The sequence below is a fragment of the Coregonus lavaretus genome, assembly GCF_964263955.1.
Source record: "Coregonus lavaretus genome assembly, chromosome: 3".
Classification (NCBI taxonomy): domain Eukaryota; kingdom Metazoa; phylum Chordata; class Actinopteri; order Salmoniformes; family Salmonidae; genus Coregonus; species Coregonus lavaretus.
The window spans coordinates 13,709,181-13,736,936 of NC_139990.1; the positions used below are offsets into that span (position 1 = coordinate 13,709,181).

A 27,756-nucleotide genomic window follows, 5' to 3' on the forward strand; every position below is an offset into this window, starting at 1 on the left:
ACAGTTTTCTTACCTGGAATTTGGAAGACCATTTCTGAGAAAAATCAACATCGCCATACTCAGTTCTAGGAATAAGATGCACTCTTCTTCACCAGTGAGCACAGTTCATCACTCTATGGTAGCACTAAATTGATGTTATTTTGATCTCGTATAACAATGAATCCATTACTATTAATTTGAATGATGTAAGTGACTTTATTTTACACAGGAAAATGTATCTCTTGACTTAAGAGTGCTGAAAGGCATGCATACACAGTACATAAGGAACAATGTTCACCTGTGGTTGATCGTGTTTTGAACACGTGTGTGTGTGTTTCCCCAGGACATAGCCGATCCCTTCTTTGCGTACTGTAAGCAGCATGCGGACCGCTATGACAGGAAGTGGAAGAGGAAGAACTACCTGGCGCTCCAGTCCTACTGCAAGGCGTCTCTACAGGACAAAGAGAAGCAGCTAGCCCCCGAGGCACAGGTGAGAGGTCAAGACTGGCTCAGACTCACACTGGCTCTCTGCTGTTAGGACTGCAGAATGTTGACTTTAGTCATAAATAGAAATGCTTGTCAGTGTTTGCGTCATAGTTCATTGTTCTATGTACAATATTCAGTCTTCGACAGTAAGTTATCCATGATTGACTTATTTACATTTTAATCATTAAACAGATGGTCTTACCCAGAGCGACTTACAGTAGTGAGTGCATACATTTTGGTACTTTTTCATACTGGTCCCTCGTGGGATTTGAACCCACAACCCTGGCGTTGCAAGCGCCATGCTCTACCAACAGAGCCACGCAGGAGTGAGTTGAAGAAGAAGGCAGCTGGAACAACCTGGGGAGGTTTTAAGTTGTAATGTCTGTGTCCCAAATGGCATCCTATTCCCTATATAATGCACTACTTTTGACCAGGGGCCATTTAGGGAATACGGTGCCATTTGGGACACAGCCAAACTGTAATAAGATAATGAAGTGTGTGTTTCTTTGTGTTGTGTTGAACCCCTGGCAGGCCCGTATCACCACCCGGCTGCAGCAGTACCGGGCCAGGGCAGAGCTGTCCCGTAACACCCGGCCCCAGGCCTGGGTCCCCCGGGAGAAGCTGCCGCGACCCCTGACCTCCAGCGCCTCCGCCATCAGGAAGCTCATGAGGAAGGCTGAGCTTATGGGCATCAGGTAGGAGTTAATGTCTGTGGGAAAAGACCGTGTTGAGATCGACCAAGAGTTGTAGAATTCACTAGGGTTGTGCCAACATGGCAGTACTCATATTCGTAATCGTATCCGTAAATTGACAGTTGATAGTCGGATCGGATGATACTCGTGATCGGAAAAAAATTGTTTTATTATGCCTAAATAGATGTTGGCAAAATACCTCCCTGCAAGTTCTCACTGCAAAAAAGCTGCAGATTAGGAGCAGCTTGCGGAGGGGTGGGTGTGTCTGTGTGTCTGTGTACTCAACTTGCAGCGGGCAGCCAAGTTTCCTGTTACTCAGTCAGAATGCGCATCAGTGATTCATCTTTTTTCCCTACCCTTGCCCTGCTTGTTAGATATTATGCACATTGATAGCAATCGTCCTCGCCATGTGATTTATCATAGTAGCAGGCAGCAGCAATCTAAATGATCAGACCGAAAACATGCAAGGTAAAGTGATCGGGTGAAATTATGAAGTGGACGGAGAAATACGGCTTCACTCTATCCAATCAGAGCAGCAGGATCAACGTACAGCCCTTCTCTTTACAGACAGGCAAACAAGCTAGTTTAGTGATTTAGACTACGCACATGACTGACTCAAAGACAGGACAGTATGGTTTAGAAACGATGTGTCTGACTGACATGAGAAAGATGCTTACAAAAATTACTCGGATCATAATCGCGTCCATAAAATCCGTTACGATACTCATTTTATCAGACTATTCGGCACACCCCTAGAATTCACATTCCATATTTTTTTTCATACAATTCTATATAAAGATTCGTTTGAACTGGAAGCGCGAGAGCTGCACCTTTTTCCCCTCATCAGGGAGGGGCTTAGAGCTTAGAGAGGTGGACCAGCAACCAGAGTGTTGATGGTTCAAATCCCGGGTCTGTCCTCTGTTTTTCTTCTTCAGCACGGACATCTTCCCCGTAGACACGTCAGACATCAGCGCCAGTGTGGACGGACGCAGGAAACACAAGCAGCCCGCCCTCACTGCCGACTTTGTCAACTATTACCTGGGTGAGTAGGGAAACAAAAACCATCTGACTGATGGCTACATAGACTTACATTACCAACCTAATATACCATTATAGTTAATGTTGTTACTACATGTAAACTGTCTTTGAGAGTCTGTGCCAGAGTTCTATAGGCTCTCAGCATGCAGCCTTGGATAAAGACATTTCCTTTCCTAAATGAATGAATGATGATGTGTGTGTTTGCGCGTGTGCGGGAATGTGTGCGCTCGCACGTGTTTGTGTGATGACCCAGCGTGCCAGTAACCTTGAACAACATCCCCCACCCCCAGCTATCTCCAATCACATCAGTACACCCTGTTTCTTATGTGCCTTTTCCTGTATATAGATGTAGATAGATTGTGATCGGTCCTATTGATGTGTGTGTATAGATTGTGATGGTGGTTTATTGATTGGTGTCCTTATTGCTATGCAGAGAGGAACATGAGGATGATCCAAATCCAGGACAATATCTCTGAACAGAAGAACCTGAAAGACAATCTGGAGAGTGAGCAGGAGAAACTGCATGTCGACTACAACAAGGTTAGTGGTGGTGGAAATCACGCACATTTACATTTTTTTTTACATTTAAGTCAATTTAGCAGACGCTCTTATCCAGAGCGACTTACAGGAGCAATTAGGGTTAAGTGCCTTGCTCAAGGGCACATTTACGTCATTTAGCAGACGCTCTTATCCAGAGCGACTACAAATTGGTGCATTCACCCTATAGCCAGTGGGATAACCACTTTACAATTATATATATATATTTTTTCTATTTTTTGGGGGGGGGGGGGGGGGGGTTAGAAGGATTACTTTATCCTATCCCAGGTGTTCCTTAAAGAGGTGGGGTTTCAAATGTCTCCGGAAGGTGGTGAGTGACTCCGCTGTCCTGGCGTCGTGAGGGAGCTTGTTCCACCATTGGGGTGCCAGAGCAGCGAACAGTTTTGACTGGGCTGAGCGGGAACTATGCTTCCGCAGAGGAAGGGGAGCCAGCAGGCCAGAGGTGGATGAACGCAATGCCCTCGTTTGGGTGTAGGGACTGATCAGAGCCTGAAGGTACGGAGGTGCCGTTCCCCTCACTGCTCCATAGGCAAGCACCATGGTCTTGTAACGGATGCGAGCTTCAACTGGAAGCCAGTGGAGTGTGCTGAGGAGGGGGGTGACGTGAGAGAACTTGGGAAGGTTGAACACCAGACGGGCTGCGGCATTCTGGATGAGTTGTAGGGGTTTAATGGCACAGGCAGGGAGCCCAGCCAACAGCGAGTTGCAGTAATCCAGACGGGAGATGACAAGTGCCTGGATTAGGACCTGTGCCGCTTCCTGTGTAAGGCAGGGTTGTACTCTCCGAATGTTGTAGAGCATGAACCTGCAGGATCGGGTCACCGCCTTGATGTTAGCGGAGAACGACAGGGTGTTGTCCAGGGTCACGCCAAGGCTCTTCGCACTCTGGGAGGAGGACACAACGGAGTTGTCAACCGTGATGGCGAGATCATGGAACGGGCAGTCCTTCCCCGGGAGGAAGAGCAGCTCCGTCTTGCCAGGGTTCAGCTTGAGGTGGTGATCCGTCATCCATACTGATATGTCTGCCAGACATGCAGAGATGCGATTCGCCACCTGGTTATCAGAAGGGGGAAAGGAGAAGATTAGTTGTGTATCGTCAGCGTAGCAATGATAGGAGAGGCCATGTGAGGATATGACAGAGCCAAGTGACTTGGTGTATAGGGAGAAAAGGAGAGGGCCTAGAACTGAGCCCTGGGGGACACCAGTGGTGAGAGCACGTGGTGCGGAGACAGCTTCTCGCCACGCCACTTGGTAGGAGCGACCGGTCAGGTAGGACGCAATCCAGGTGTGAGCCGCGCCGGAGATGCCCAGCTCGGAGAGGGTGGAGAGGAGGATCTGATGGTTCACTGTATCAAAGGCAGCAGACAGGTCTAGAAGGACAAGAGCAGAGGAGAGAGAGTTAGCTTTAGCAGTGCGGAGAGCCTCCGTGACACAGAGAAGAGCAGTCTCAGTTGAATGACCAGTCCTGAAACCTGACTGGTTTGGATCAAGAAGGTCATTCTGAGAGAGATAACAAGAGAGTTGGCTAAAGACGGCACGCTCAATAGTTTTGGAAAGAAAAGAAAGAAGGGATACTGGTCTGTAGTTGTTGACATCAGTGGGATCGAGTGTTGGTTTTTTGAGAAGGGGTGCAACTCTCGCTCTCTTGAAGACGGAAGGGACATGGCCAGCGGTCAAGGATGAGTTGATCAGCGAGGTGAGGTAGGGGAGAAGGTCACCGGAGATGGTCTGGAGAAGAGAGGAGGGGATGGGGTCAAGCGGGCAGGTTGTTGGGCGGCCTGCAGTCACTAGTCGCAAGATTTTATCTGGAGAGAGAGGGGAGAAAGAAGTCAAAGCATAGGGTAGGGCAGTGTGAGCAGGACCAGCAGTGTCATTAGACTTAACAAACGAGGATCGGATGTCGTCAACCTTCTTTTCAAAGTGGTTGACAAAGTCATCCACAGAGAGGGAGGGGGGGGATTCAGCAGTGAGGAGAATGTGGCAAAGAGCTTCCTAGGGTTAGAGGCAGATGCTTGGAATTTAGAGTGGTAGAAAGTGGCCTTAGCAGCAGAAACAGATGAAGAAAATGTAGAGAGGAGGGAGTGAAAAGATGCCAGGTCGGCAGGGAGTTTAGTTTTCTTCCATTTCCGCTCAGCTGCCCGGAGCTCTGTTCTGTGAGCTCGCAATGAGTCCGGGAGGATAGGGGACACAGGGAGTCAAAGGATGCAGAAAGGGAGGAGAGGAGGGTTGAGGAGGCATAATCAGGAGATTGGAGGGAGAAGGGTTGAGCAGAGGGAAGAGATGATAGGATGGAAGAGGAGAGAGTAGTGGGAGAGAGAGAGCGAAGGTTGCGGCGGCGCGTTACCATCTGTGTAGGGGCAGAGTGAGTAGTGTTGGAGGAGAGCGAGAGAGAAAAGGATACAAAGTAGTGGTCGGAGACATGGAGGGGAGTTGCAGTGAGATTAGTAGAAGAGCAACATCTAGTAAAGATGAAGTCAAGCGTATTGCCTGCCTTGTGAGTGGGGGGGGATGGTGAGAGGGTGAGGTCAAAAGAGGAGAGGAGTGGAAAGAAGGAGGCAGAGAGAAATGAGTCAAATGTAGACGTAGGGAGGTTGAAATCCCCCAAAACTGTGAAGGGTGAGCCATCCTCAGGAAAGGAACTTATCAAGGCGTCAAGCTCATTGATGAACTCTCCAAGGGAACCTGGAGGGCGATAGATGACAAGGATATTAAGCTTAAATGGGCTAGTGACTGTGACAGCGTGGAATTCAAATGAGGAGATGATAGACAGATGGGTTAGGGGAAAAATTGAGAATGACCACTTGGGAGAGATGAGGATTCCTGTGCCACCACCCCTCTGACCAGATGCTCTCGGGGTATGCGAGAACACATGGTCAGACGAGGAGAGAGCAGTAGGAGTAGCAGTGTTTTCAGTGGTAATCCATGTTTCCGTCAGCGCCAGGAAGTCGAGGGACTGGAGGGTAGCATAGGCTGGGATGAAGTCAGCCTTGTTGGCGGCAGAACGGCAGTTCCAGAGGCTGCCTGAGACCTGGAACTCCAGGTGTGTGGTGCGTGCAGGGACCACCAGGTTAGAGAGGCAGCAGCCACGCGGTGTGAGGCGTTTGTGTAGCCTGTGCGGAGAGGAGAGAACAGGGATAGGCAAAGGCATAGTTGACAGGCTGCAGCAGATGGCTACAATAATGCAGAGGAGATCGGAATGAAATGAACTAAACATCTGGGAAAGGAGAGAGTAGGCCTCCCTCACCAAAAAAAAAAAATATATATATAACTCTCCCAACTTCCACCTCAGAAACTATAATTGTTTCACTGAACCACCCGAGTAAAACTCTCCCAACTTCCACTTTAGAAATTAGAATTGTTGTAAACTACAGCAGACTGTTATCAGTAGCTGTAATTAAGTACAGCAGCTACCAACCACCTAACGTTAATGCCTCGGATGAGGTTAGAAAAACAGCTGAATGGTAGCAGCTAGCTGGCTCAATCACAGGTACTCTTAAGCATGAAATAACATTGGAAACAATTAACCACAGTTGCAAAAAGTTACCAGTAGCTACCCGCTAGTTAGCTAGCTAGCTTTGTTGGTCCAAGTAGTGGGTAAGCTAGCCTCGTGCTTCGCCGGGGTCTGCCGAATACAATACTTACCTACAATAATTACCTACAATAACCTTCAATAACTACCTGAGTAAGCTACCTATAATACCAAACTACAATACCTACCTACAATCTAAATACATGGTTTAAGCTTAACTCAACACCATATAAGAAGCCAAGCTTACCTTTCATAACGCAGCAATGATTAAACGTTGGGTAGCTAGCACAAAGATATTGTATTTAGCTACCACAGTACAGCCAGCTGGTAGTGTTGGCTGGCTAGCAATGGCTGCTGTGTTGACTTTGTTTGAAAAACGGCGTCGCTGCGAACGAATGTAGCTGGCTAAAAGGATATTGTTTTTAGTTGCTACCGTTGCTAATAGCTACTCGCCAGCTAATCCAGGAGGTGAGTTAGCTAGCTAGCTTCGTGCTACACCCGGCACCGCCGAATACAAAAGTAACCTACAATAACTACACAACAGCTACCCACAACAGCCCACGATGCCTACCTATACTACTTAATAATATACAGCCCACGATGCCTACCTATAATACCTAACTACAATCTAAATACATAGTTTAAGCCTTACTCGACAAAGCCCAAGGTATGTATAAAGCCAAACACACACACACACACACACACACACACACACACACACACACACACACACACACACTGTTAGAAGAACATGAAGAAGCTGCTTGTTGACTACAACAAAGTTAGTAGTGGTACAAAACAATGCTTGCTTGACTGCTGTGTGGTAGTAGACACAGCCAGGAAGACGGTGAACAAAATGTTAATCCCCTCTTACGCTGTTATCAACCACTCACTAGGGGTTTACCAGTGATTCTCCAGTAGCATTGCTTGCTCTGAATCCTCACACTAAAGTTGTGCTATCTCTTTGTACTGCATGGCCTCTAGTCTTCAGAAACACACACAGTGCGTCATTCATAAACAGCATCGCTTTGCATTTACATTTACATTTTAGTCATTTAGCAGCTTTGCACTACAACGTCACATTAACCACTGTTTTACTACGTACCGTGAAAAATACAATTTTGAGAGCCTTGTTGTTCCTCCTCCATCTAGCTCTCTCCATCTCTCATTGTTCTGTCTCTCTCTCTCTCTCTCTATCTCTCTCTATCCCTCGTTCTCCCTCAATCTCTCTGAGTCCCTTGCCGTTTCTCTCTTTCGCTGTCTCTCCGTCTCTCTCTCCATCTATCTCCTTTCATCTGTCCTCCCCATGTGACCTGGGTGTGGTGACGCAGGGCAGCTTCGCTCCATCAGGCCCGAATGAAGAAGGGAATAAAACAGCGGAGTAAAAGTCAGGAGTTAATGTTGCGCTCAGTCTTTCTGCCACACGTATTAAGCGTTATTAATGGAGTGTGTGTTGCTAATTGCACCGCTCGACTTGCTTTTACACAGAGATAGAGAGATGGAAAGAGAAAAACAGAGAAGGAGAGAGAGAGCGATGAAGAGAGAAGCGGCCCTGGCCTTGGAGAGAGTGGGAGAGATGGAGAAAGACCGAGAGGGAAAGAGAGAGAAGGATCGTTAAGATTTGAAGTCTAGCTACTGATACAGCTATAAAGCCCCTGACAAGGTGTTTCCGTGTGTGTGTGGAGGAGGAGGAGGAGGTAGACTCAGTAATCTCTGGGAGATAATATGAAGTGTTAGTGAATGTTTCCCTTTCACCTCCTCCTCTGGCAGAGCTGATTAAGTAAAGTCCAGAGAGAGATGGCGAAAGAGAGGGGGAGGAAGAGAGAGAAGGAGACAGAGAGAGAGTTAGAGAGAGATGGCGTTCAGTACTTGAGATTCACATCCAGTGAATAATTCTCACCTCTTTTCCTCCCCTCTCATCTCTCTTTGAGGAGCTTCACATCTTATCTAGTGTCTGGCTTCAAATATAGAAATGACAGGTCTTTTTACTTGTGTGTGTGTGTGATGTTTCTCTCTGTATGAGTATGTAAGGAGGAGAACAAGGGTATGTGTGTGCGTGTGTGTACATCTATCCATACATTAAAGAGTGTCCTTGTCTCGTGATCTCCCCTGGGTGATGCTTTATCTCTACCTCGCTCTCTCCCCCTCTGTCTCTCTCTCTCTCTCTCTCTCTCTCTCTCTCTCTCTCTCTCTCTCTCTCTACATGACCTACCTCTGTCTCTCTCTCTCTCTCCCTACATGACCTACCTCTGTCTCTCTCTCTCTCTCTCTCTCTACATGACCTGTCTCTGTATATCTCTCTTTCTCTCTCTATCTGTCTACCTATACCTCCCTCCCTAGATGACCTCTCTCTCTCTCCCTCTCTCTCTCTCTCTCTCTCTCTCTCTCTCTCTACATGACCTACCTCTGTCTCTCTCTCTCTCTCCCTACATGACCTACCTCTCTCTCTCTCTCTCTCTCTACATGACCTGTCTCTGTATATCTCTCTTTCTCTCTCTATCTGTCTACCTATACCTCCCTCCCTAGATGACCTCTCTCTCTCTCCCTCTCTCCCTCTCTCTCTCTCTCCCTACATGACCTGTCTGTCTGTCTCTCTCTCTCTCTCTCTCTCTCTCTCTCTCTCTCTCTCTCTCTCTCTCTCTCTCTCTCTCTCTCTCTCCCTACATGACCTGTCTGTCTGTCTGTCTGTCTGTCTGTCTGTCTCTCTCTCTCTCTCTCTCTCTCTCTCTCTCTCTCTCTCTCTCTCTCTCTCTCTCCCTACATGACCTGTCTCTCTATCTCTCTACCTCTCTCCCCCTCCCTACATGACCTGTCTGTCTGTCTCTCTCTCTGTAGCTGTGTGAGTCTCTGGAGGACCTGCAGAATGTCAACGGTGTTCTGAGGAGTGAGGGCCAGGTCATATGGACCATGCTGGGAGGAATCCTAGGACAGGTATGTTAATATCTCACCACGTTCTCCTCCTGTCTTATCCTCCTTCCCTCTTCCTCACCCCCTTTTTAAAAATCTTCCTTTCCTCCTCTCTGTCGACGTTCTCATCCTCCTTTCCTCCTCATCCATTCTCCTCCTCCTATCTTTCTTTCTTTTTTATATTTAGCCCTGAGTTGGCAACACTTCCACTAAACCAAGCTCCAGCATCGGTCCTTCGTTTGTTATTTCATAACACCTACGCAGAACAGAAACAGAACAGAAAAGTTGGTTAGAAAGTCAGAGGATAAAACCCAACCTGACAGGTCTCCCTGCTACATGCCCAGGACCTGGTGATGATGATGGATTGAGAGGAATCTAGATTGGCCATAGAAACCCGCCGTAGCAACCCACAAAGTTACCATGGGGTAATTCTGCAGCCTATAATAGGCTCCTGTAAAATAAATACAAAAACTTGAAGTTGCACTAACGGATTGACCTGTCATTTGCTATAAAGGCAGACTAGACCTGCCTCTGCTTCACTCTAAATGAAGTTAGAAGCTGTGCGCTTGCTTTCTACCACGTTCCCACATGCCATGGCAACCAAATCGCCAAGGTGCGTCGCCACGGGTGATGGGTCATTTAACGAGTGCGAAATGCGGCTCTGCAGAAATTGCTCTGTGAGACCTTTTTAAATTGCTCTGTGAGACCTTTTTACTTTTTCACTGTTTGGAAGTGCCATTAAAAAATATTTTACTCAGAAATTCTGTCCAAGGCAACAACCAGTGAAACATATTCACAGGTAGTGTGTGAAATTATTAACTGAATCCAAGATGATCGAAATTGAAACGGTGCATGTTAGGTGATAATTTGAATTTAAACGTACAGATATAAACTGTGACAGAATTAGCTTGAGAGATGATGTTGATAATGTGTGTAAAGATTGATAATGTGTGTAAATCATCTCTAATTTAGATATCTTGGTAGAGCAGTGACACTGAAGAGATTATTAACCAGACAGGCTCTGTGCTGTGAGAGGGGAGGCAGCCAGGGTAACACACTGACGCAGTCTCAGACAGCCTCTCCCACATGAAGCTATGGAAACGACAAGGTGTGTGTGTTTGTGTGAGGTGTGTGCGAGGTGTTTGTGGAAGGTGTGTGTGTTTGTGCGAGGTGTGTGTGTGTGCGAGGTTTGTGTGTTGTGCTGTGTTGAGAATGAGAACTCAGGTGGAGAGCTGGAGCTCTGACAGGATGCTATAGCAAGACATGTACACACACACACAACACACAAAACCACTCTCACACACACACGCACACCTCGCAAGGTTAGGGGGTAGGCCTAGATAATACAACATACAGTTGCCCGTGGACTGCAAATGTAATCAGCCCTTTAAAAATCCATCTACGTAAGCGACTAACTGAATGCAAAAGTATGGCTGGCGATTGGGGCTGTCTTCAGATAAATGGATGGCGCGATATAGCTAGAGGATGGGAAGAAAGAAAGACTGGAAGGAAAGAACGACTGAACGAACGACATGAATCTGCAACGACCTCCATAAATCACATAATTAGAAATGTAGAAAGGTTTAAGTAGCTACATCAGTCACGTCCCCGCGTTGCTTTGTCATCTATCTGATACCTTTTCATTTCCTATTTGTCCTCCTTCCACCCGTCCCGTCCCATCCCTTACATTACCAGAAATTACTGATGTCCCCAACCGCAGCCCCATCCCTCATCCCAGACACTGACTCTGTGTTGTCGTTGTGGGGGACGCCTCAGGGAGAGATAGAGGTACTCTTTAAAAGTGAAGAGGGGACATTTTGTGTTTAAGACAGTCACAGCTTTTTTACCCATGAGATACTTCATTAACGTTACCTGGCAGTGTTCCGTTTAGCACTGAGGTAAAGCATCTAATTTGAAATGCTGTGCACGTGTGTGTCACACACCGAGACTCTTCCTTGAAGGTGTGCCGATCAGCTGACCCTTCCCAGGGTGCCGTGTGTGTGCTCTGTGTGTGTGCTCGCCGCTCGGTCCCCCAGTGCCTCAGAGGCTGTCTGGCTCCCACTATGAACCAGACAGATGGCCTGAGGCTGGGCTGGTCCTCACTGCCTGTCTCCAATTCTTATTTTAGCAGATACCTTCACACATACACACACACACACATCTCTTTGATATTAGTTCTAACTGACAGGGGACTTCTCTCTATCAGTAGTGGAGGGATTCTTTACTCACTGAGCTATTGCACCAGGGAACTGTGGTCCACAATTAGTAGATAACACACCCCAGACAAACACACACACATCCTGGGGTCCTGTGGCCCTGGCCCCTCTCTCTTAGGTCCCCCCATAGGACCGGTCCCTGGGAGCCGTGGGCGATGGCGTACTGAGCGTACTCAGATTAGAGCTGCCCCAGGGAGAAGCCTGTCTGTTTAGTGGCCCACCAGCTCCCCAGTTGCTCCCTGGCAGATACGTTTTCTAATTAACCTGCGACAGACAGTAGCCACCATGCAGCCAACGAGATGCTGGGGAGAAATAGACCCACATCCGCCTCTGTCTGTCTGTCTATTTGTCTACAGACCAACAATAGGTTCCCTCTCTCTCTCTCCCCGTCTCTCCGTCCCTCTCCCTCCACTCTGTGGACACCTCTGACCTGTCTGTCCTTCACTGCTTCTCTCTGAAGTCTCTACTACACCTATGAGTTGATTGTGTGACGTGTCTCTCTCCGTGACAGAAACTGAACTCCCCGTCGGTCCTGAAAGCCCCTAAAGAGAGGAAGCCCAGCAAGAAGGAGGGAGGAGCTCCTGGGAAGTCCTCCAACCTACCAGCTGTCCTCTACAGGTAAACTAACTAACTAACACACAAACATTAAAACAACAGGCATTACAAACTAGCAAAAAGCCCCATATGGAGTGGCTGGGCAAACAGAGAGGTGCCAGTATTCAACCCTGGGGCACTCCAACACTCTACGACCATCACTATTCCTAAGGAGTATGTATTATCATGCCTGTATTCTTAATATGTACTTTATATCTAGCTTCTCATCTGAGAACTAACTTATTTTGATGTATTTCCTGTGTGTGTGTTCCTGTTTAGCTGTGGGATCTGTAAGAAGAACCAGGACCAGCATCTCCTGCTCCTGTGTGACACCTGCAAGCTCTACTACCATCTGGGCTGTCTGGAGCCTCCGCTGACACGCATGCCCAAGAAGACCAAGAACAGCTACTGGTGAGGGAGGGGAGAGTGAGAGAGACTTGGGGAGGTAGATGGGGAAGAAAGGGAGAGGAACTGGGGGTGGTAAATGGGGAAGAAAGAGACTGAGAGCGAGAGGGTCTGAGGGAGGTAGATGGGGAAGAAAGAGAGAGTGAATGAGAGATAATAAGTGAATGGGTGCTAGAGGACTCGGTGGTACAAGAGTTACAAAAGCATAAGTTGGACCAAGTGCTGTCCATAGCACATACACATGCACAAACACACAACCCATCGCAATGACATACTGTACTGTAAATCTGCTATGACATTGTTATACCATTGTTGTATAAAAACATGTCATTTAAGCAATAAGGCATGAGAACACAGGGATTATGGTGTGATAACTCCCGATTTGGGTCTGTTCTTAGGCCCGAGGTGAAGCCAAGAGCCGAGAACAGCCCTTAGGAGGGAGTTATCACACAATAATCTCTGGGTGCAAGGACCTTATTGCTTTTATAAAACGGTGCCAACATATTTATAAAATATTAATGAAATGTTTTCATTAAAAACATTATTTAAACAAGTAAATTTGTTTTTGCATTCTGAAGTTGCTACCCAAGCGGCTGGTCGTTAGTTATTTTCTCATGTTTTGACCCAGTCATTAGTTCTAATCATTCTATTCATCCGATATTGCTGTGCTAAACAAATCATTGGCATGTAGCTAGCTAGCAGAGATTCAATGATGATGAGAGACAAGAACTTCAATATATCAAATAGGCCTACATAGGCCGCACTGCGTTGGTTAATGAATGAATGGAATTCTGAGTGTTTACGGTTTCCATGGTGAATTTTTAGTTTCCCCAACTGTTGCAAACCAAATAATAGCATGGGGAAGTAATGTGTAGATGCTTTTTTCCACAAGGGAGATTAAGTTTAGGAATTTCCTGCCTGGGCTGCGGGACAGTGGAATTATGAGATTAGCACGTCATGGTATTTTGCAAAAGTTGTTGTCCCACATATCAGGATCCAAACAACCCGTTTTATAATAACTTGTAGTAGGAGATACATTAGTGTCCACAATTTATTTATTTATATAAAGTGTGACATTTCAGCTTACTCAGTGGCAGTAGATTTATCAGATAGAGAATGCAGAGATGGTGGAAATGTTCCACTTCACATAGAGCTAGATGTCCTTATCTGGATAGATAGATAGAGGAACTCTTTTGTGTATCTGTCTCAATAGTTTATATAGTATTCCATCTCTGTCGCTTAGTGAGCTACTTCCACAGTAAGTTATCTCCATAGAGAAGCTAGTCTAACCTTTTTGACTTCTTATTCTAAGTAAAGGACGATGGGGGATTGTAGTGTGTATACACGTGTGTGTGCACATCTGAGATGTGTGTGTATTGTTTGTTTTTGTGGCACCTCAACTTGCACGTTCCTTGTGCCTGTGATTGGGAGTAATTCATTTAATCCATGAATAAGAGAGCGTGGTGGTGTTCTGCTCCGGCGGGCGGAAATTAGAAAGCATTTGGATGGATAACATTGTGTGGAGCCAAGGCCAAGTCATAGCCTACCTTATTATCAGAATCTGCACTCCAGGAATTTGACAGAGGCAGAAAGGATCCACAAGTTCACTTTATCTTAACTTATAATACTGATATTAACCTTTAAGACAAATATTAACTTAGTCTAACTTATAATACTGATAGAAACCCATGTCACAGTCTTATGCTTTGCCTGGATCAGCAGAAACACCTTTCCTCAAATCCAGTGTCGGACCTCCAGGCTCAGATTTCAGTACTATGGGAAACCAGTATTTTTCTAACAAAACATATTATTTTCATAGATTTCAACACAGACATTACAGACCAAAGCCTTAGTGTCAGTGTTTTGTTTGTTTTATCTCCAACATAATTAGCATCATCCTGTTGTTCAGACATTGATAGTAATCAGAGAGAAAGCCTTCCGAAACCTGTTTTCCATGCTTAAGATGTTCACAGATAGTAAAATCAATAACCCTGCATAGAGGAGAGAACAATTTCTGGAACCTGAAACTTTCTTTCTTTCTTTCTTTCTTTCTTTCTTTCTTTCTTCCTCTCTCTCTCTCTCTCTCTCTCTCTCTCTCTACCTCCCTCCTCCTATCTGTCTCTCTCTACTTTCCTCCTCCTATCTGTCTCTCTCTACCTCCCTCCATCTCCTCAGGCAATGTTCAGAATGTGACCAGGCCAGTAGCGACGATGCCGACATCGCCATGGAGACACTGCCCGACGGCACCAAGAGGTCTCGGAGACAGATTAAAGGACCAATCAAATTCATCCCTCAGGAGATGTCCCCGGAGCCCAAGAAACGAGATGTGAGGGGCACGGTGTGTAATAACACACCGTTTTTTATTATTATTTACTGTGCCTTCAGAAAGTATTCACACCCCTTCACTTTTTACACATTTTGTTGTTACAAAGTGTGATTAAAATTGATTTAATTGTCAATTTTTGTCAACGATCTACACAAAATACTCTAATGTCAAAGTGGAAGAAAAATTCGGATTTCTTATTTTTATTAATGGAAAATAAAACACTAATATAGTTTGATTAGATAAGTATTCAACCACCTGAGTCAATACTTGTTAGAATCACCTTTGGCAGTGATTGTAGCTGTGAGTCTTTCTGGGTAAGTCTCTAAGAGCTTTGCAAACATGGATTGTAGAATATTTGCCCAATATTCTTAAAAAAATTCTTCAAGCTCTGTCAAGTTGGTTGTTGATCATTGCTAGACAGCCATTTTCAAGTCTTGCATAGATTTTCAAGCCGATTTAAGTCAAAACTGTAACTAAGCCACTCAGAAACATTCAATGTCGTCTTGGTAAGTAACTCCAATGTATATTTGGCCTTGCGTTTTAGGTTATTGTCCTGCTGAAAGGTGGATTTGTCTCCCAGTGTCTATTGGAAAGCAGACTCAACCAGGTATTCAATGTCTGCTTTTCCCCCCTTTTTTTTAACCAATATTCTTTGTGAGGCATTGTAAAACCTCCCTGGTCTTTGTCGTTGAATCTGTGCTTGAAATTCACTGCTCGACTGAAGGACCTTACAGATAAGTGGTATGTATAGGGTACAGAGATGGGGTAGTCATTAAGTAATCATGTTAAACACCGTTGTTGCACACAGTGTTACCCCATGCATTATTATGCGACTTGTTAAGCAAATTATTACTACTGAAGTTCATTATGCTTGCCATAACAAAGGGGTTGAATACTTATTTACTCAAGACATTTCAGCTTTTATTTTTTTGTTAATTTGTCAAAACAGCAACAAAAAAAAGTGTATTGTGTGTAGATTAGTGACACAAAATCAAAATGTAATCCATTTTAAATTCAGGCTATAACACTACAAAATGTGGACAAAGTCAAGGGGTGTGAATACTTTCTGAAGGCACTGTATTTATTATAAATAATGTATTTAATATGATTTATTTATTTTGTTTATTATACAAGCCCGTATAATTGCAAAAGGCATGCTAGTAGATACCCATAGACTTTCAGTCATTGTGATAACGCTAGTTAGCATTTGTTTGTGAAACTACCTTTAACTTCCTTCATACTGGACACAGAGACATAAAAAGTGTATCCACGAGTTCATCTGACTCTGGGGAAGTAGAAAAGGGCATAACTGCAAAAATCCCGAAGTATCCCTTTAAGTGGTGGTCTGTCAAAATGGGTTTTTGAAAGCCTCCCCTTTGCTAGTTTTGGGGTTGATTGGGTTGATATTTCTGGGGTAGCCTTTTTAATTTTCCTGCCATCTACTGTATAATCCCTGGAGAAGAGCGTCTGCTAAATGACAAATGTAAAATGTAAATGTAATCCAGAATGTATCTCCCAGGTTTGGAGAAACAGACAGTAATCCGTCAACCTATACCTGGGGTTAAAAGTACTCCATCAAAGGTACTGTATACCAGGCCAGATTAACAGAGCCCAACAGATAGCCCAAGCCAGACTAATAGAGTCCAACAGATAGCCCAGGCCAGACTAATAGAGTCCAACAGATAGCCCAGGCCAGACTAATAGAGCCCAACAGATAGCCCAGGCCAGACTAATAGAGTTCAACAGATATACCAGGTCAGACTAACAGAGCCCAACAGATAGCCCAAGCCAGACTAATAGAGTCCAACAGATAGCCCAGGCCAGACTAATAGAGTCCAACAGATAGCCCAGGCCAGACTAATAGAGCCCAACAGATAGCCCAGGCCAGACTAATAGAGTCCAACAGATAGCCCAGGCCAGACTAATAGAGCCCAACAGATAGCCCAGGCCAGACTAATAGAGCCCAACAGATAGCCCAGGCCAGACTAATAGAGCCCAACAGATAGCCCAGGCCAGACTAATAGAGTCCAACAGATAGCCCAGGCCAGACTAATAGAGTCCAACAGATAGCCCAGGCCAGACTAATAGAGTCCAACAGATAGCCCAGGCCAGACTAATAGAGTCCAACAGATAGCCCAGGCCAGACTAATAGAGTCCAACAGATAGCCCAGGCCAGAGTAGTAGAGCCCAACAGATATACCAGGCTGTCAGAGCCCAACAGATATAGGACATAACAGGCCAGACTCACGGGACTAATGGCTTGCCATTCAGCACACACAGGTCACCCTGCTGTACTAAACAGGATTGCTAGTGGACATGCCAGGAAACTAGAGGGGGTGGATCCAAACACACACTTCCTCTGGTGTTACATTTTTACATTTTACATTTTAGTCATTTAGCAGACGCTCTTATCCAGAGCGACTTACAGTTAGTGAGTGCATACATTTTCATACTGGCCCCCACTGGCCCCCCGTGGAAATTGAACCCACAACCCAGGCGTTGCAAGCGCCATGCTCTACCAACTGAGCTACATGGGGCCGTGTTCAGCCCCAAACACCCCCCGCCGGCTCGTTGGTTCAGGTCCGCCATCAGATTAAAACTGATCCAAATGGACTGAACTACTTCCAATCTACAATCATGTAAGAGGAAGATGGAATATTAACAAAGGGGGGAATCAAACATATCCTTGTTGTTCTTGACACGAGCAAGTGAGTGATGGAGCCGGGTTGTATGTTTTTTTTAAAGGAGGAAGAAAAATTGACAACATATTTAAACAGATTGTGAAAACGCTTATCATTATAAATGCTAACTGCTAAACGCTAGAACCACAGTTACTTGGCTCCTTCACTTCAGCCCTCCCTCCTTCCCTAGCTCCATCCCTCCCTCTCTTCCTTCCTCGCTCCCTTCTAAGCCACTTCTCCCACCACCTCACAAAGGGCCCAGAATATGAGTTTATTTAACTGTTTGGTTTCTATAGTGGTTGACTCCATTAAGGTAATCTATGAAAGGCCAGGGAAATATCAACACATCCAATGCAGAGTTCAGTGCAATGCAGACTAAGGTTAAAAATAAATAAATAAATAAGATATAATAAGGTAAAATGTGTACACCCACACACTCTCTCAGACCCACACACACGTACACACACACAGCATACCTAATCAGGGTCTCTGCTCAGGTGAGGAAATTAAAACTGGGGGCAGTTTGTACAACTCTGAGCTAAATCAATCTTTTAATTAAGTACATCATTGCATCTTTAACAGCCATGAATCATTTCACAGCACTATGCAGGATTAGAGAAGTTAACGGAGCGGAGGACCCAGCAGTAACTAGATGTAGTAACTTAATTCTCACTAGACTAATGGCATATTGTTCCTTTATAATCATGGAGGGGTGTTGCAGCAGGGCCACGTTTAATCACCACCCCAATACACACACTGTCACACAGAAGATTCTAGAAGAAGAAGCAATGATAAACAAGCCTCCTTGAAAATGCAGGATGGTTTTGGTCTGCAATTATTCATTTTGGAGATAATAATTAGAGATATTGGCCTAATAATTAGAGATATTGTCAGTAGATTTTACTAGAAGAAGCAAAGACCAAGCTTTCTTGAAAATGAGGTACAGTTTGGGTCCGGAACTGATGGCTCTGAGATGTAATGATTCAATGAGTGTTGAAAGTATATGGCCAAATAAGTAGTGATGCGTTATGGAGTATAGCTGTCAGGCTGTGTGTAGGATGTCTAACAGATACAGTGGGGGAAAAAAGTATTTAGTCAGCCACCAATTGTGCAAGTTCTCCCACTTAAAAAGATGAGAGAGGCCTGTAATTTTCATCATAGGTACACGTCAACTATGACAGACAAATTGAGGAAAAAAAATCCAGAAAATCACATTGTAGGATTTTTAATGAATTTATTTGCAAATTATGGTGGAAAATAAGTATTTGGTCACCTACAAACAAGCAAGATTTCTGGCTCTCAATGACCTGTAACTTCTTCTTTAAGAGGCTCCTCTGTCCTCCACTCATTACCTGTATTAATGGCACCTGTTTGAACTTGTTATCAGTATAAAATACACCTGTCCACAACCTCAAACAGTCACACTCCAAACTCCACTATGGCCAAGACCAAAGAGCTGTCAAAGGACACCAGAAACAAAATTGTAGACCTGCACCAGGCTAGGAAGACTGAATCTGCAATAGGTAAGCAGCTTGGTTTGAAGAAATCAACTGTGGGAGCAATTATTAGGAAATTGAAGACATACAAGACCACTGATAATCTCCCTCGATCTGGGGCTCTACGCAAGATCTCACCCCGTGGGGTCAAAATGATCACAAGAACGGTGAGCAAAAATCCCAGAACCACACGGGGGGACCTAGTGAATGACCAGCAAAGAGCTGAGACCAAAGTAACAAAGCCTACCATCAGTAACACACTACGCCGCCAGGGACTCAAATCCTGCAGTGCCAGACATGTCCCCCTGCTTAAGCCAGTACATGTCCAGGCCCGTCTGAAGTTTGCTAGAGTGCATTTGGATGATCCAGAAGAGGATTGGGAGAATGTCATATGGTCAGATGAAACCAAAATAGAACTTTTTGGTAAAAACTCAACTCGTCGTGTTTGGAGGACAAAGAATGCTGAGTTGCATCCAAAGAACACCATACCTACTGTGAAGCATGGGGGTGGAAACATCATGCTTTGGTCATGGGTGCACTTCAGCCACGCTCAAGGTCCTAAACGATATTATAACCGCGATCGATAATAGACAGTACTGTGCAGCCGTCTTCATCGACCTGGCCAAGGCTTTCGACTCTGTCAACCACCGCATTCTTATTGGCAGACTAAATAGCCTTGGTTTCTCAAATGACTGCCTCGCCTGGTTCACCAACTACTTCTCAGATAGAGTTCAATGTGTGAAATCGGAGGGCCTGTTGTCTGGACCTATGGCAGTCTCTATGGGGGTGCCACAGGGTTCAATTCTTGGGCCGACTCTTTTCTCCGTGTATATCAATGATGTGACTCTCAGATCCACCTCTACGCAGACGACACCATTTTGTATACATCTGGCCCTTCATTGGACACTGTGTTAACAAACCTCCAAACGAGCTTCAATGCCATACAACACTCCTTCAGTAGCCTCCAACTGCTCTTAAACACTAGTAAAACTAAATGCATGCTCTTCAATCGAACGCTGCTGGCACCCGCCCACCCGACTAGAATCACCACTCTCGACGGGTCTGACTAGAGTATGTGGACAACTACAAATACCTAGGTGTCTGGTTAGACTGTAAACTCTCCTTCCAGACTCACATTAAGAATCTCCAATCCAAAGTTAAATCTAGAATCGGCTTCCTATTTCGCAACAAAGCCTCCTTCACTCATGCTGCCAAACATGCCCTCGTAAAACTGACTATCCTACCGATCCTTGACTTCGGCGATGTCATTTACAAAATAGCCTCCAACACTCTACTCAGCAAATTGGATGTAGTCTATCACAGTGCCATCCGTTTTGTCTCCAAAGCCCCATACACTACCCACCACTGTGACCTGTACGCTCTTGTTGGCTGGTCCTCACTACATGTTCGTCGTCAAACCCACTGGCTCCAGGCCATCTATAAATCACTGCTAGGCAAATCCCCGCCTTATCTTAGCTCATTGGTCACCATAGCAGCACCCACCCGTAGTCTGCGCTCCAGCAGGTATATCTCACTGGTCATTCCCAAAGCCAACATCTCCTTTGGCCGCCATTCCTTCCAGTTCTCTGCTGCCAATGACTGGAACGAACTGCAAAAATCTCTGAAGCTGGAGACTCTTATCTCCCTCACTAACTTTAAGCACCAGTTGTCAGAGCACCTTACCGATCACTGCACATGTACACAGCCCATCTGAAATTAGCCCACCCAACTACCTCATCCCTATATTGTTATTTATTTTGCTCTTTTGCACCCCAGTATCTCTATTTGCACATAATCTCTTGCACATCTAGCATTCCAGTGTTAATACTAATTGTAATTATTTTGCACTATAGCCTATTTATTGCCTTACCTCCATAACTTGCTACATTTGCACACACTGTATATATCTTTTCTGTTGTATTTTATGACCTTATGTTTTCTTTACCCCATATGTAACTCTGTGTTGTTGTTTTTATCGCACTGCTTTGCTTTATCTTGGCCAGGTCGCAGTTGTAAATGAGAACTTGTTCTCAACTGGCTTACCTGGTTAAATAAAGGTGAAATAAAAATAAAATGCTTTGGGGCTGTTTTTCTGCAAAGGGACCAGGACGACTGATCCGTGTAAAGGAAAGAATGAATGGGGCCATGTATCGTGAGATTTTGAGTGAAAACCTCCTTCCATCAGCAAGGCCATTGAAAATGAAACGTGGCTGGGTCTTTCAGCATGACAATGATCCCAAACACACCGCCCGGGCAATGAAGGAGTGGCTTCGTAAGAAGCATTTCAAGGTCCTGGAGTGGCCTAGCCAGTCTCCAGATCTCAACCCCATAGAAAATCTTTGGAGGGAGTTGAAAGTCCATGTTGCCCAGCGACAGCCCCAAAACATCACTGCTCTAGAGGAGATCTGCATGGAGGAATGGGCCAAAATACCAGCAACAGTGTGTGAAAACCTTGTGAAGACCTACAGAAAACGTTTGACCTGTGTCATTGCCAAGAAAGGGTATATAACAAAGTATTGAGAAACTTTTGTTATTGACCAAATACTTATTTTCCACCATAATTTGCAAATAAATTCATTAATAATCCTACAATGTGATTTTCTGGAGAAAAAAATGCTAATTTTGTCTGTCATAGTTGACGTGTACCTATGATGAAAATTACAGGCCTCTCTCATCTTTTTAAGTGGGAGAACTTGGTGGCTGACTAAATACTTTTTTCCCCCCACTGTATACCTTTAGGGCGCATGTTGATTTAGAAGAGGGCACTGCCCTGCAGTAGGCAGTGTACTCAGTCAGCAGCCCCTGAACAAGGGCCAGAGGAGGCTAAGCTGCACCACAGAGTGGCAGTGGGCCACCTTACCCCTGTGGCCCCGCACACACACACATAAGCACCGTACACACACACACACTCCAACACTCGTCCCCATGCAGGGGCCAGCGGGAGGTTGATTAGTCAGCCCTGATCAATTGAAAAAGGGCTTTAGAGCAGTGCCAGCGCCAGGGTGCCCTGGTAAAAGCATAAATGCAAAGCAGGGCCTTTTCAGCAGCTGCCATCGCATGCCTTGCATTTGAAGATAAATGCAGCATTGAAGCTCCTCGACTGGAGCGGACGCGGCGAGAGGAAATCAGAAAAAGACGGCTTAATCCCTGAGTACTTCCAGCAGCAGGGTCCTCAGCCCAGCGTACTCTGGGCACTTTGCTTTAGATGCGCTAACAGAAAAACACATTAACCCAGACCCACCGCCACAGCACTCTACACGACCTCCTTCTCTCCATCCTCCATCCTCCACCTTCCCACTCCCCTCTATCCCTCCTCCCTCTCTCCCTCCCTCTCTGAAAGAACATACAGAAAGAGCAAACCTCCAGAAGGAGTTCTTTAAAAAAATAAGGAACAGCAGGGTGTGTTTGTGTTATCTAAGAGGCCGACAGCCAGACAGCCAGCCAACCAGACAGACAGACAGACACTGGGCTATTCTCTGGCTCTTGCTAGGCAGCCAGGCAGTGAGTGGCCTCAGAGAATGAGTGTTCCTCAGGCTCTCTCCTTCCAGGTGTGGAGGGGGTTGGTTATTGACAGTCTAAAAACAAAAGACGGGGGAAATAAAATGGAAGAGGACTGGAGTGTGTTTTTCTCCCCTCCTCTCTCTGATGACTATCTGTTGTGTTCCTTCTGGGAGCTGGGATTGGGAGGGAGGATGGATGGGGAGGCGGGGGGGAAGCGGGCTGGGGTGGAATATCGGAGGAGGATCAGGGTATGGTGGCTGTAGATAAGTGAGATCCATGAAGAGGTGTAGGGAGAAAGGCAGGGAGGGAGCAGCCATATCTCCACAGCTCTTTCTCTCCCTTCTCTTTCTCTCTCCCGCTCCCTCTATCTCTGTCGAACCCGCCCCTCTCTTTCTCTCGCTTTCTCACTCTCTCTCTCGTGCAGCTGAATAGGACCTAGTCCACAGACAGCACTGTGTGGCTCTCTTGTCTTGTATGGCCAGAGGTAAAACAAAACACCAGCCTCACTGGGCAGTAGAGGATTAAATACAGGACAAACAAATGTATTTGGAAAACAGTTTATGCTTTCTGTTGTATTGTTGCAAAAGGCAGAGACCACAGTGGGTTTTCTTTGTTTGACAATCTGATTAAACAGCTGAGGGAGCAGACAGCGTCATAAACATACTTTCACTGGCTCCAGAATCTTTTGGAGAACAGGAAAGCAATAAATAGTTAGATTTTTCTGATGCTGCCAATACCTTGTGAAGCATATCTCTAATTAAGTCAAATTATTATTTTGACAGATTCTCACAGACAAAATTCCAAGAACGAAAGATTTGCCTGACCACTCAACAACTCAAAGTAGAGATATATTATGACCTTGTTGTGACCTTGTGCCTTGCATGGCTAGCTGATAACCTTTCACAGGGCTTATGAGACTGACCAGAGCTCAGGTCAATTATCTCTCATCATTTCACACAGATCAATCAATTAGCACATGAATTACCACAGAATTCGAGCTTAGTTAAAACGGACCGCAATGAACCTAACATGGTGTTCTGTATTTCACAGAGAACCAGAGGGCAGAAGAGGAAGAGGGTGTCCATCTGTGAAGAAGAGAAGTTTGAGGTGCAGGTATGTCATTGGTCTAAATTTGTTACTAAACATTCCTAAAGCTCCTAACCTCCCTATCATACACACAACTACAGTGAGGGAAAAAAGTATTTGATCCCCTGCTGATTTTGTACGTTTGCCCACTGACAAAGACATGATCAGTCTATAATTTTAATGGTAGGTTTATTTGAACAGTGAGAGACAGAATAACAACAACAAAAATCCAGAAAAACGCATGTCAAAAATGTTATAAGTTGATTTGCATTTTAGTGAGGGAAATAAGTATTTGACCCCCTCTCAATCAGAAAGATTTCTGGCTCCCAGGTGTCTTTTATACAGGTAATGAGCTGAGATTAGGAGCACACTCTTAAAGGGAGTGCTCCTAATCTCAGTTTGTTACCTGTATAAAAGACACCTGTCCACAGAAGCAATCAATCAATCAGATTCCAAACTCTCCACCATGGCCAAGACCAAAGAGCTCTCCAAGGATGTCAGGGACAAGATTGTAGACCTACACAAGGCTGGAATGGGCTACAAGACCATCGCCAAGCAGCTTGGTGATGTCACGAGTGTCCGTGTAATGCGGTGGATTGAAGTCAGGCGCAGGACACAGAACTCAATGAAACATACTTTACTGAATAAGTAAAGAATCCAAATACAAATCACCTCCACACAGGGAGGAACAAACCCGCTCACCAACGACACACAAAACTAAAAAACAAACACGCACAAAACACATTGGGAGCCACCGGGTTAAATTGGGAAGGAGTAATCACGTAATGGGCAACAGGTGTGTAACAATCAGACAACAGATGCAACATAGAAACATAGAACATAGATCGGCAGCAGCTAGTATTCCGGTGACGACGAACGCCGAAGCCTGCCCGAGCAAGGAGGAGGGGCAGCCTCGGCAGAATCCGTGACAGGTGAGAAGGTGACAACAGTTGGTGCGATTATTCGCAAATGGAAGAAACACAAAAGAACTGTCAATCTCCCTCGGCCTGGGGCTCCATGCAAGATCTCACCTTGTGGAGTTGCAATGATCATGAGAACGGTGAGGAATCAGCCCAGAACTACACGGGAGGATCTTGTCAATGATCTCAAGGCAGCTGGAACCATAGTCACCAAGAAAACAATTGGTAACACACTACGCCATGAAGGACTGAAATCCTGCAGCGCCCGCAAGGTCCCCCTGCTCAAGAAAGCACATATACAGGCCTGTCTGAAGTTTGCCAATGAACATTTGAATGATTCAGAGGAGAATTGGGTGAAAGTGTTGTGGCCAGATGAGACCAAAATGGAGCTCTTTGGCATCAACTCAACTCGCCGTGTTTGGAGGAGGAGGAATGCTGCCTATGACCCCAAGAACACCATCCCCACCGTCAAACATGGAGGTGGAAACATTATGCTTTGGGGGTGTTTTTCTGCTAAGGGGACAGGACAACTTCACCGCATCAAAGGGACGATGGATGGGGCCATGTACCGTCAAATCTTGGGTGAGAACCTCCTTCCCTCAGCCAGGGCATTGAAAATGGGTCGTGGTTGGGTATTCCAGCATGACAATGACCCAAAACACACGGCCAAGGCAACAAAGGAGTGGCTCAGGAAGAAGCACATTAAGGTCCTGGAGTGGCCTAGCCAGTCTCCAGACCTTAATCCCATAGAAAATCTGTGGAGGGAGCTGAAGGTTCGAGTTGCCAAACGTCTGCCTCGAAACCTTAATGACTTGGAGAAGATCTGCAAAGAGGAGTGGGACAAAATTCCTCCTGAGATGTGTGCAAACCTGGTGGCCAACTACAAGAAACGTCTGACCTCTGTGATTGCCAACAAGGGTTTTGCCACCAAGTACTAAGTCATGTTTTGCAGAGGGGTCAAATACTTATTTCCCTCATTAAAATGCAAATCAATTTATAACATTTTTGACATGCGTTTTTCAGGATTTTTTTGTTATTCTGTCTCTCACTGTTCAAATAAACCTACCATTCAAATTATAGACTGATCATGTCTTTGTCAGTGGGCAAACGTACAAAATCAGCAGGGGATCAAATACTTTTTTCCCTATACTGTAATACATACACATCACATGTTACTTACTCTATTCACTCTATTAGCCTGCATATTACTCGTTCTTCTACACCATTACCACACACACACATGGCAGTGTCGGGTCTAATCAGCCTGTGTGTTTCCATAGGAACCGTCTCTACGGGAGCGGCGTCAGCGTCAGTCTGCGATGCAGAAGAAGACACCTAAAGCAGATGACACCAGGACCAACTGTACCTCCTGCAAAGGACCCGGGGACAACGAGAACCTCGTCAGGTGGGTCACAGTGTGTATGTGTGTGTATGTGAAAAGGGAGGTGGTGGGAAAATGTGGGTGTGGCCATGGAAAGGGAGGTTGGAAGGGTGCATGAATGTGTGTGTAACACACAAGCCCATGCTTGTGAATGTGTGTTCACACCTGTTTGTTTGTGTGTGTGTGTGTGTGTGAGGAGCCATATCCTCCTGATGATTAATGTTCAGTCTTCATTAGTAGGCCTTGGCTGGGTGAGGGGCGCTGGGTGAGGGGGGCTGGGTGAGGGAGGCTGGGTGAGGGGGGCTGGGTTAGGGGGGCTGGTGAGGGGGGCTGGGTGAGGGGGGCTGGTGAGGGAAGCTGAGGCTGTATTGAACAGCCACCTACTTTTACACACTTCATCAAGATGTAATGAACAGTCTGATCTGCCCTGGTCTCCCATCAGAGCTTCAGCTGTCTCACGCTGCTTAAACAGGACCGTGACTTTACTAGATCCATCGGTAGTGTGTGAATTACAGCAGTCGGCATTAACACACTGTAGACTGACTGATTTATCAAGACTGTATTTATTTATGAGGTAGACCACTGTATATTTGCTTTCTATATGGCCTACAAACTGGGACTGTCATTGGCTCATTTCAAAGCAACTGTATGCTTTTTTCACTTTATAACTTGTTATACTTGACTTAATTTATCCAGGTAACGTAGGGTTCTTTCTGTGAGCTGTATTTGGTGTTATCAGTGTATGTAAGGTTGAGCTAATAATGTGTGGTTCTGTCAGTGTTTTCTAGGTTAAGGAGGTCGGGGGCTGTGAGGTGTGCTGCCTGCCCTGACTCTTTCTATCTTTGCATTGCACAGGTTTTGAGAGCCGGGGCAGACACCTCTCCTCACCTCCCCACACCTAGACACAGCTGGACAGATGAGAGAGAGAGAGAAGCAGACCTTTGGCTTAGAGACAGAGAGGGACTTAATTACGCAGAAGAATGACAGCGGCGGTGTGGGATCAGATGGCCATCTTTAAACTTCCGACCACGGGCTTCTTCGTGACCCAAATTGGACCTCCTACTGGCCGTCCAATTAAAATTGAGGGAGAGAGGCAGAAATGGACATGAACTTTGAGGAATTCTAAAATACTTGTTGAAATTAGCAAATTAAGTTTTGGGGAGGTTCAGTATTACTGAACTAGTCATTCTTGTAAGAAAGGACATGTTGGTATTACTGGACAGGCCTTTTGTGATCATCATTGCCATCTCTAAGGGCTCATCTATAAGGACTATGGCCTATCTGGACTAAGGAGTGATTCTGAAACTCAACAATATTACTAGAAGCATCTCATTGCTTTCCTGTCTGTCTCCTCTCTATTCCTCTGCTTTCTCTCTTCCCCTTGTTCCCTTTTCTGTTTCTCTCCCCGTCTCTTCACTCTCTCCTCAGCCCCCTTCTCTCTCTCTCTCTCTCTCTCTCTCATCCATTCTATGATGGCACTTCACTCCTTTGACCTCCCTAAGCATCTTATTACCACATCCAATCAGTTGTATTGACTCCAGTCATTTGTGGTCCAATCACATGGTGTTTTCCTCAGTAAAGGCCTTTAATTGGAGATGCACTTGAACTTAAGCTCTCATCATCTTCTTCTAGTGTTGTGTTGTCGTCGGGTAGAACTTTCTAGAGTAGAGGAAAAGTAGTGATTTTTTGTAGAATGATTTCCCTTTCTGGTGTTTGAGAAGTAAGTAGCTGCTTAGATAGGCCCTACAGTGGCCTAAGGTTGAACATATTGATAATAGCAACATTTATAGTAATGGTTATTGTAACTTCTAATGTGAGTGTGTGTATGTGTACCGTAGGTGTTTAGGCATTCTAAAGTCTCCCTTCCTTCCTCTTGAATATTTTAAAGTGACACTTCTTTAAATGCAGCCCAGCTCTCTCTCTCTCTCTCTCTCTCTCTCTCTCTCTCTCTCTCTCTCTCT

General features: G+C 45.5%; 1 protein-coding gene across 1 annotated transcript in view; it reads left to right on the plus strand.

Annotated features, from left to right (window-relative positions):
- The window catches only part of LOC311116635 (PHD finger protein 14-like), a gene marked incomplete at its 3' end in the record, with an annotated part of 87,119 nt that overhangs the window by 25,263 nt on the left and 34,100 nt on the right, over window positions 1–27,756 (plus strand). Inside the window, exons 9-18 of the mRNA XM_084157436.1 lie at window positions 323–469; window positions 997–1,160; window positions 2,093–2,199; window positions 2,629–2,735; window positions 9,118–9,213; window positions 11,917–12,023; window positions 12,279–12,410; window positions 14,580–14,730; window positions 23,459–23,521; window positions 25,695–25,819. Coding sequence (XP_084013562.1) covers window positions 323–469; window positions 997–1,160; window positions 2,093–2,199; window positions 2,629–2,735; window positions 9,118–9,213; window positions 11,917–12,023; window positions 12,279–12,410; window positions 14,580–14,730; window positions 23,459–23,521; window positions 25,695–25,819 — 1,199 coding nt within the window. The remainder of the gene's footprint in view (window positions 1–322; window positions 470–996; window positions 1,161–2,092; window positions 2,200–2,628; window positions 2,736–9,117; window positions 9,214–11,916; window positions 12,024–12,278; window positions 12,411–14,579; window positions 14,731–23,458; window positions 23,522–25,694; window positions 25,820–27,756) is intronic.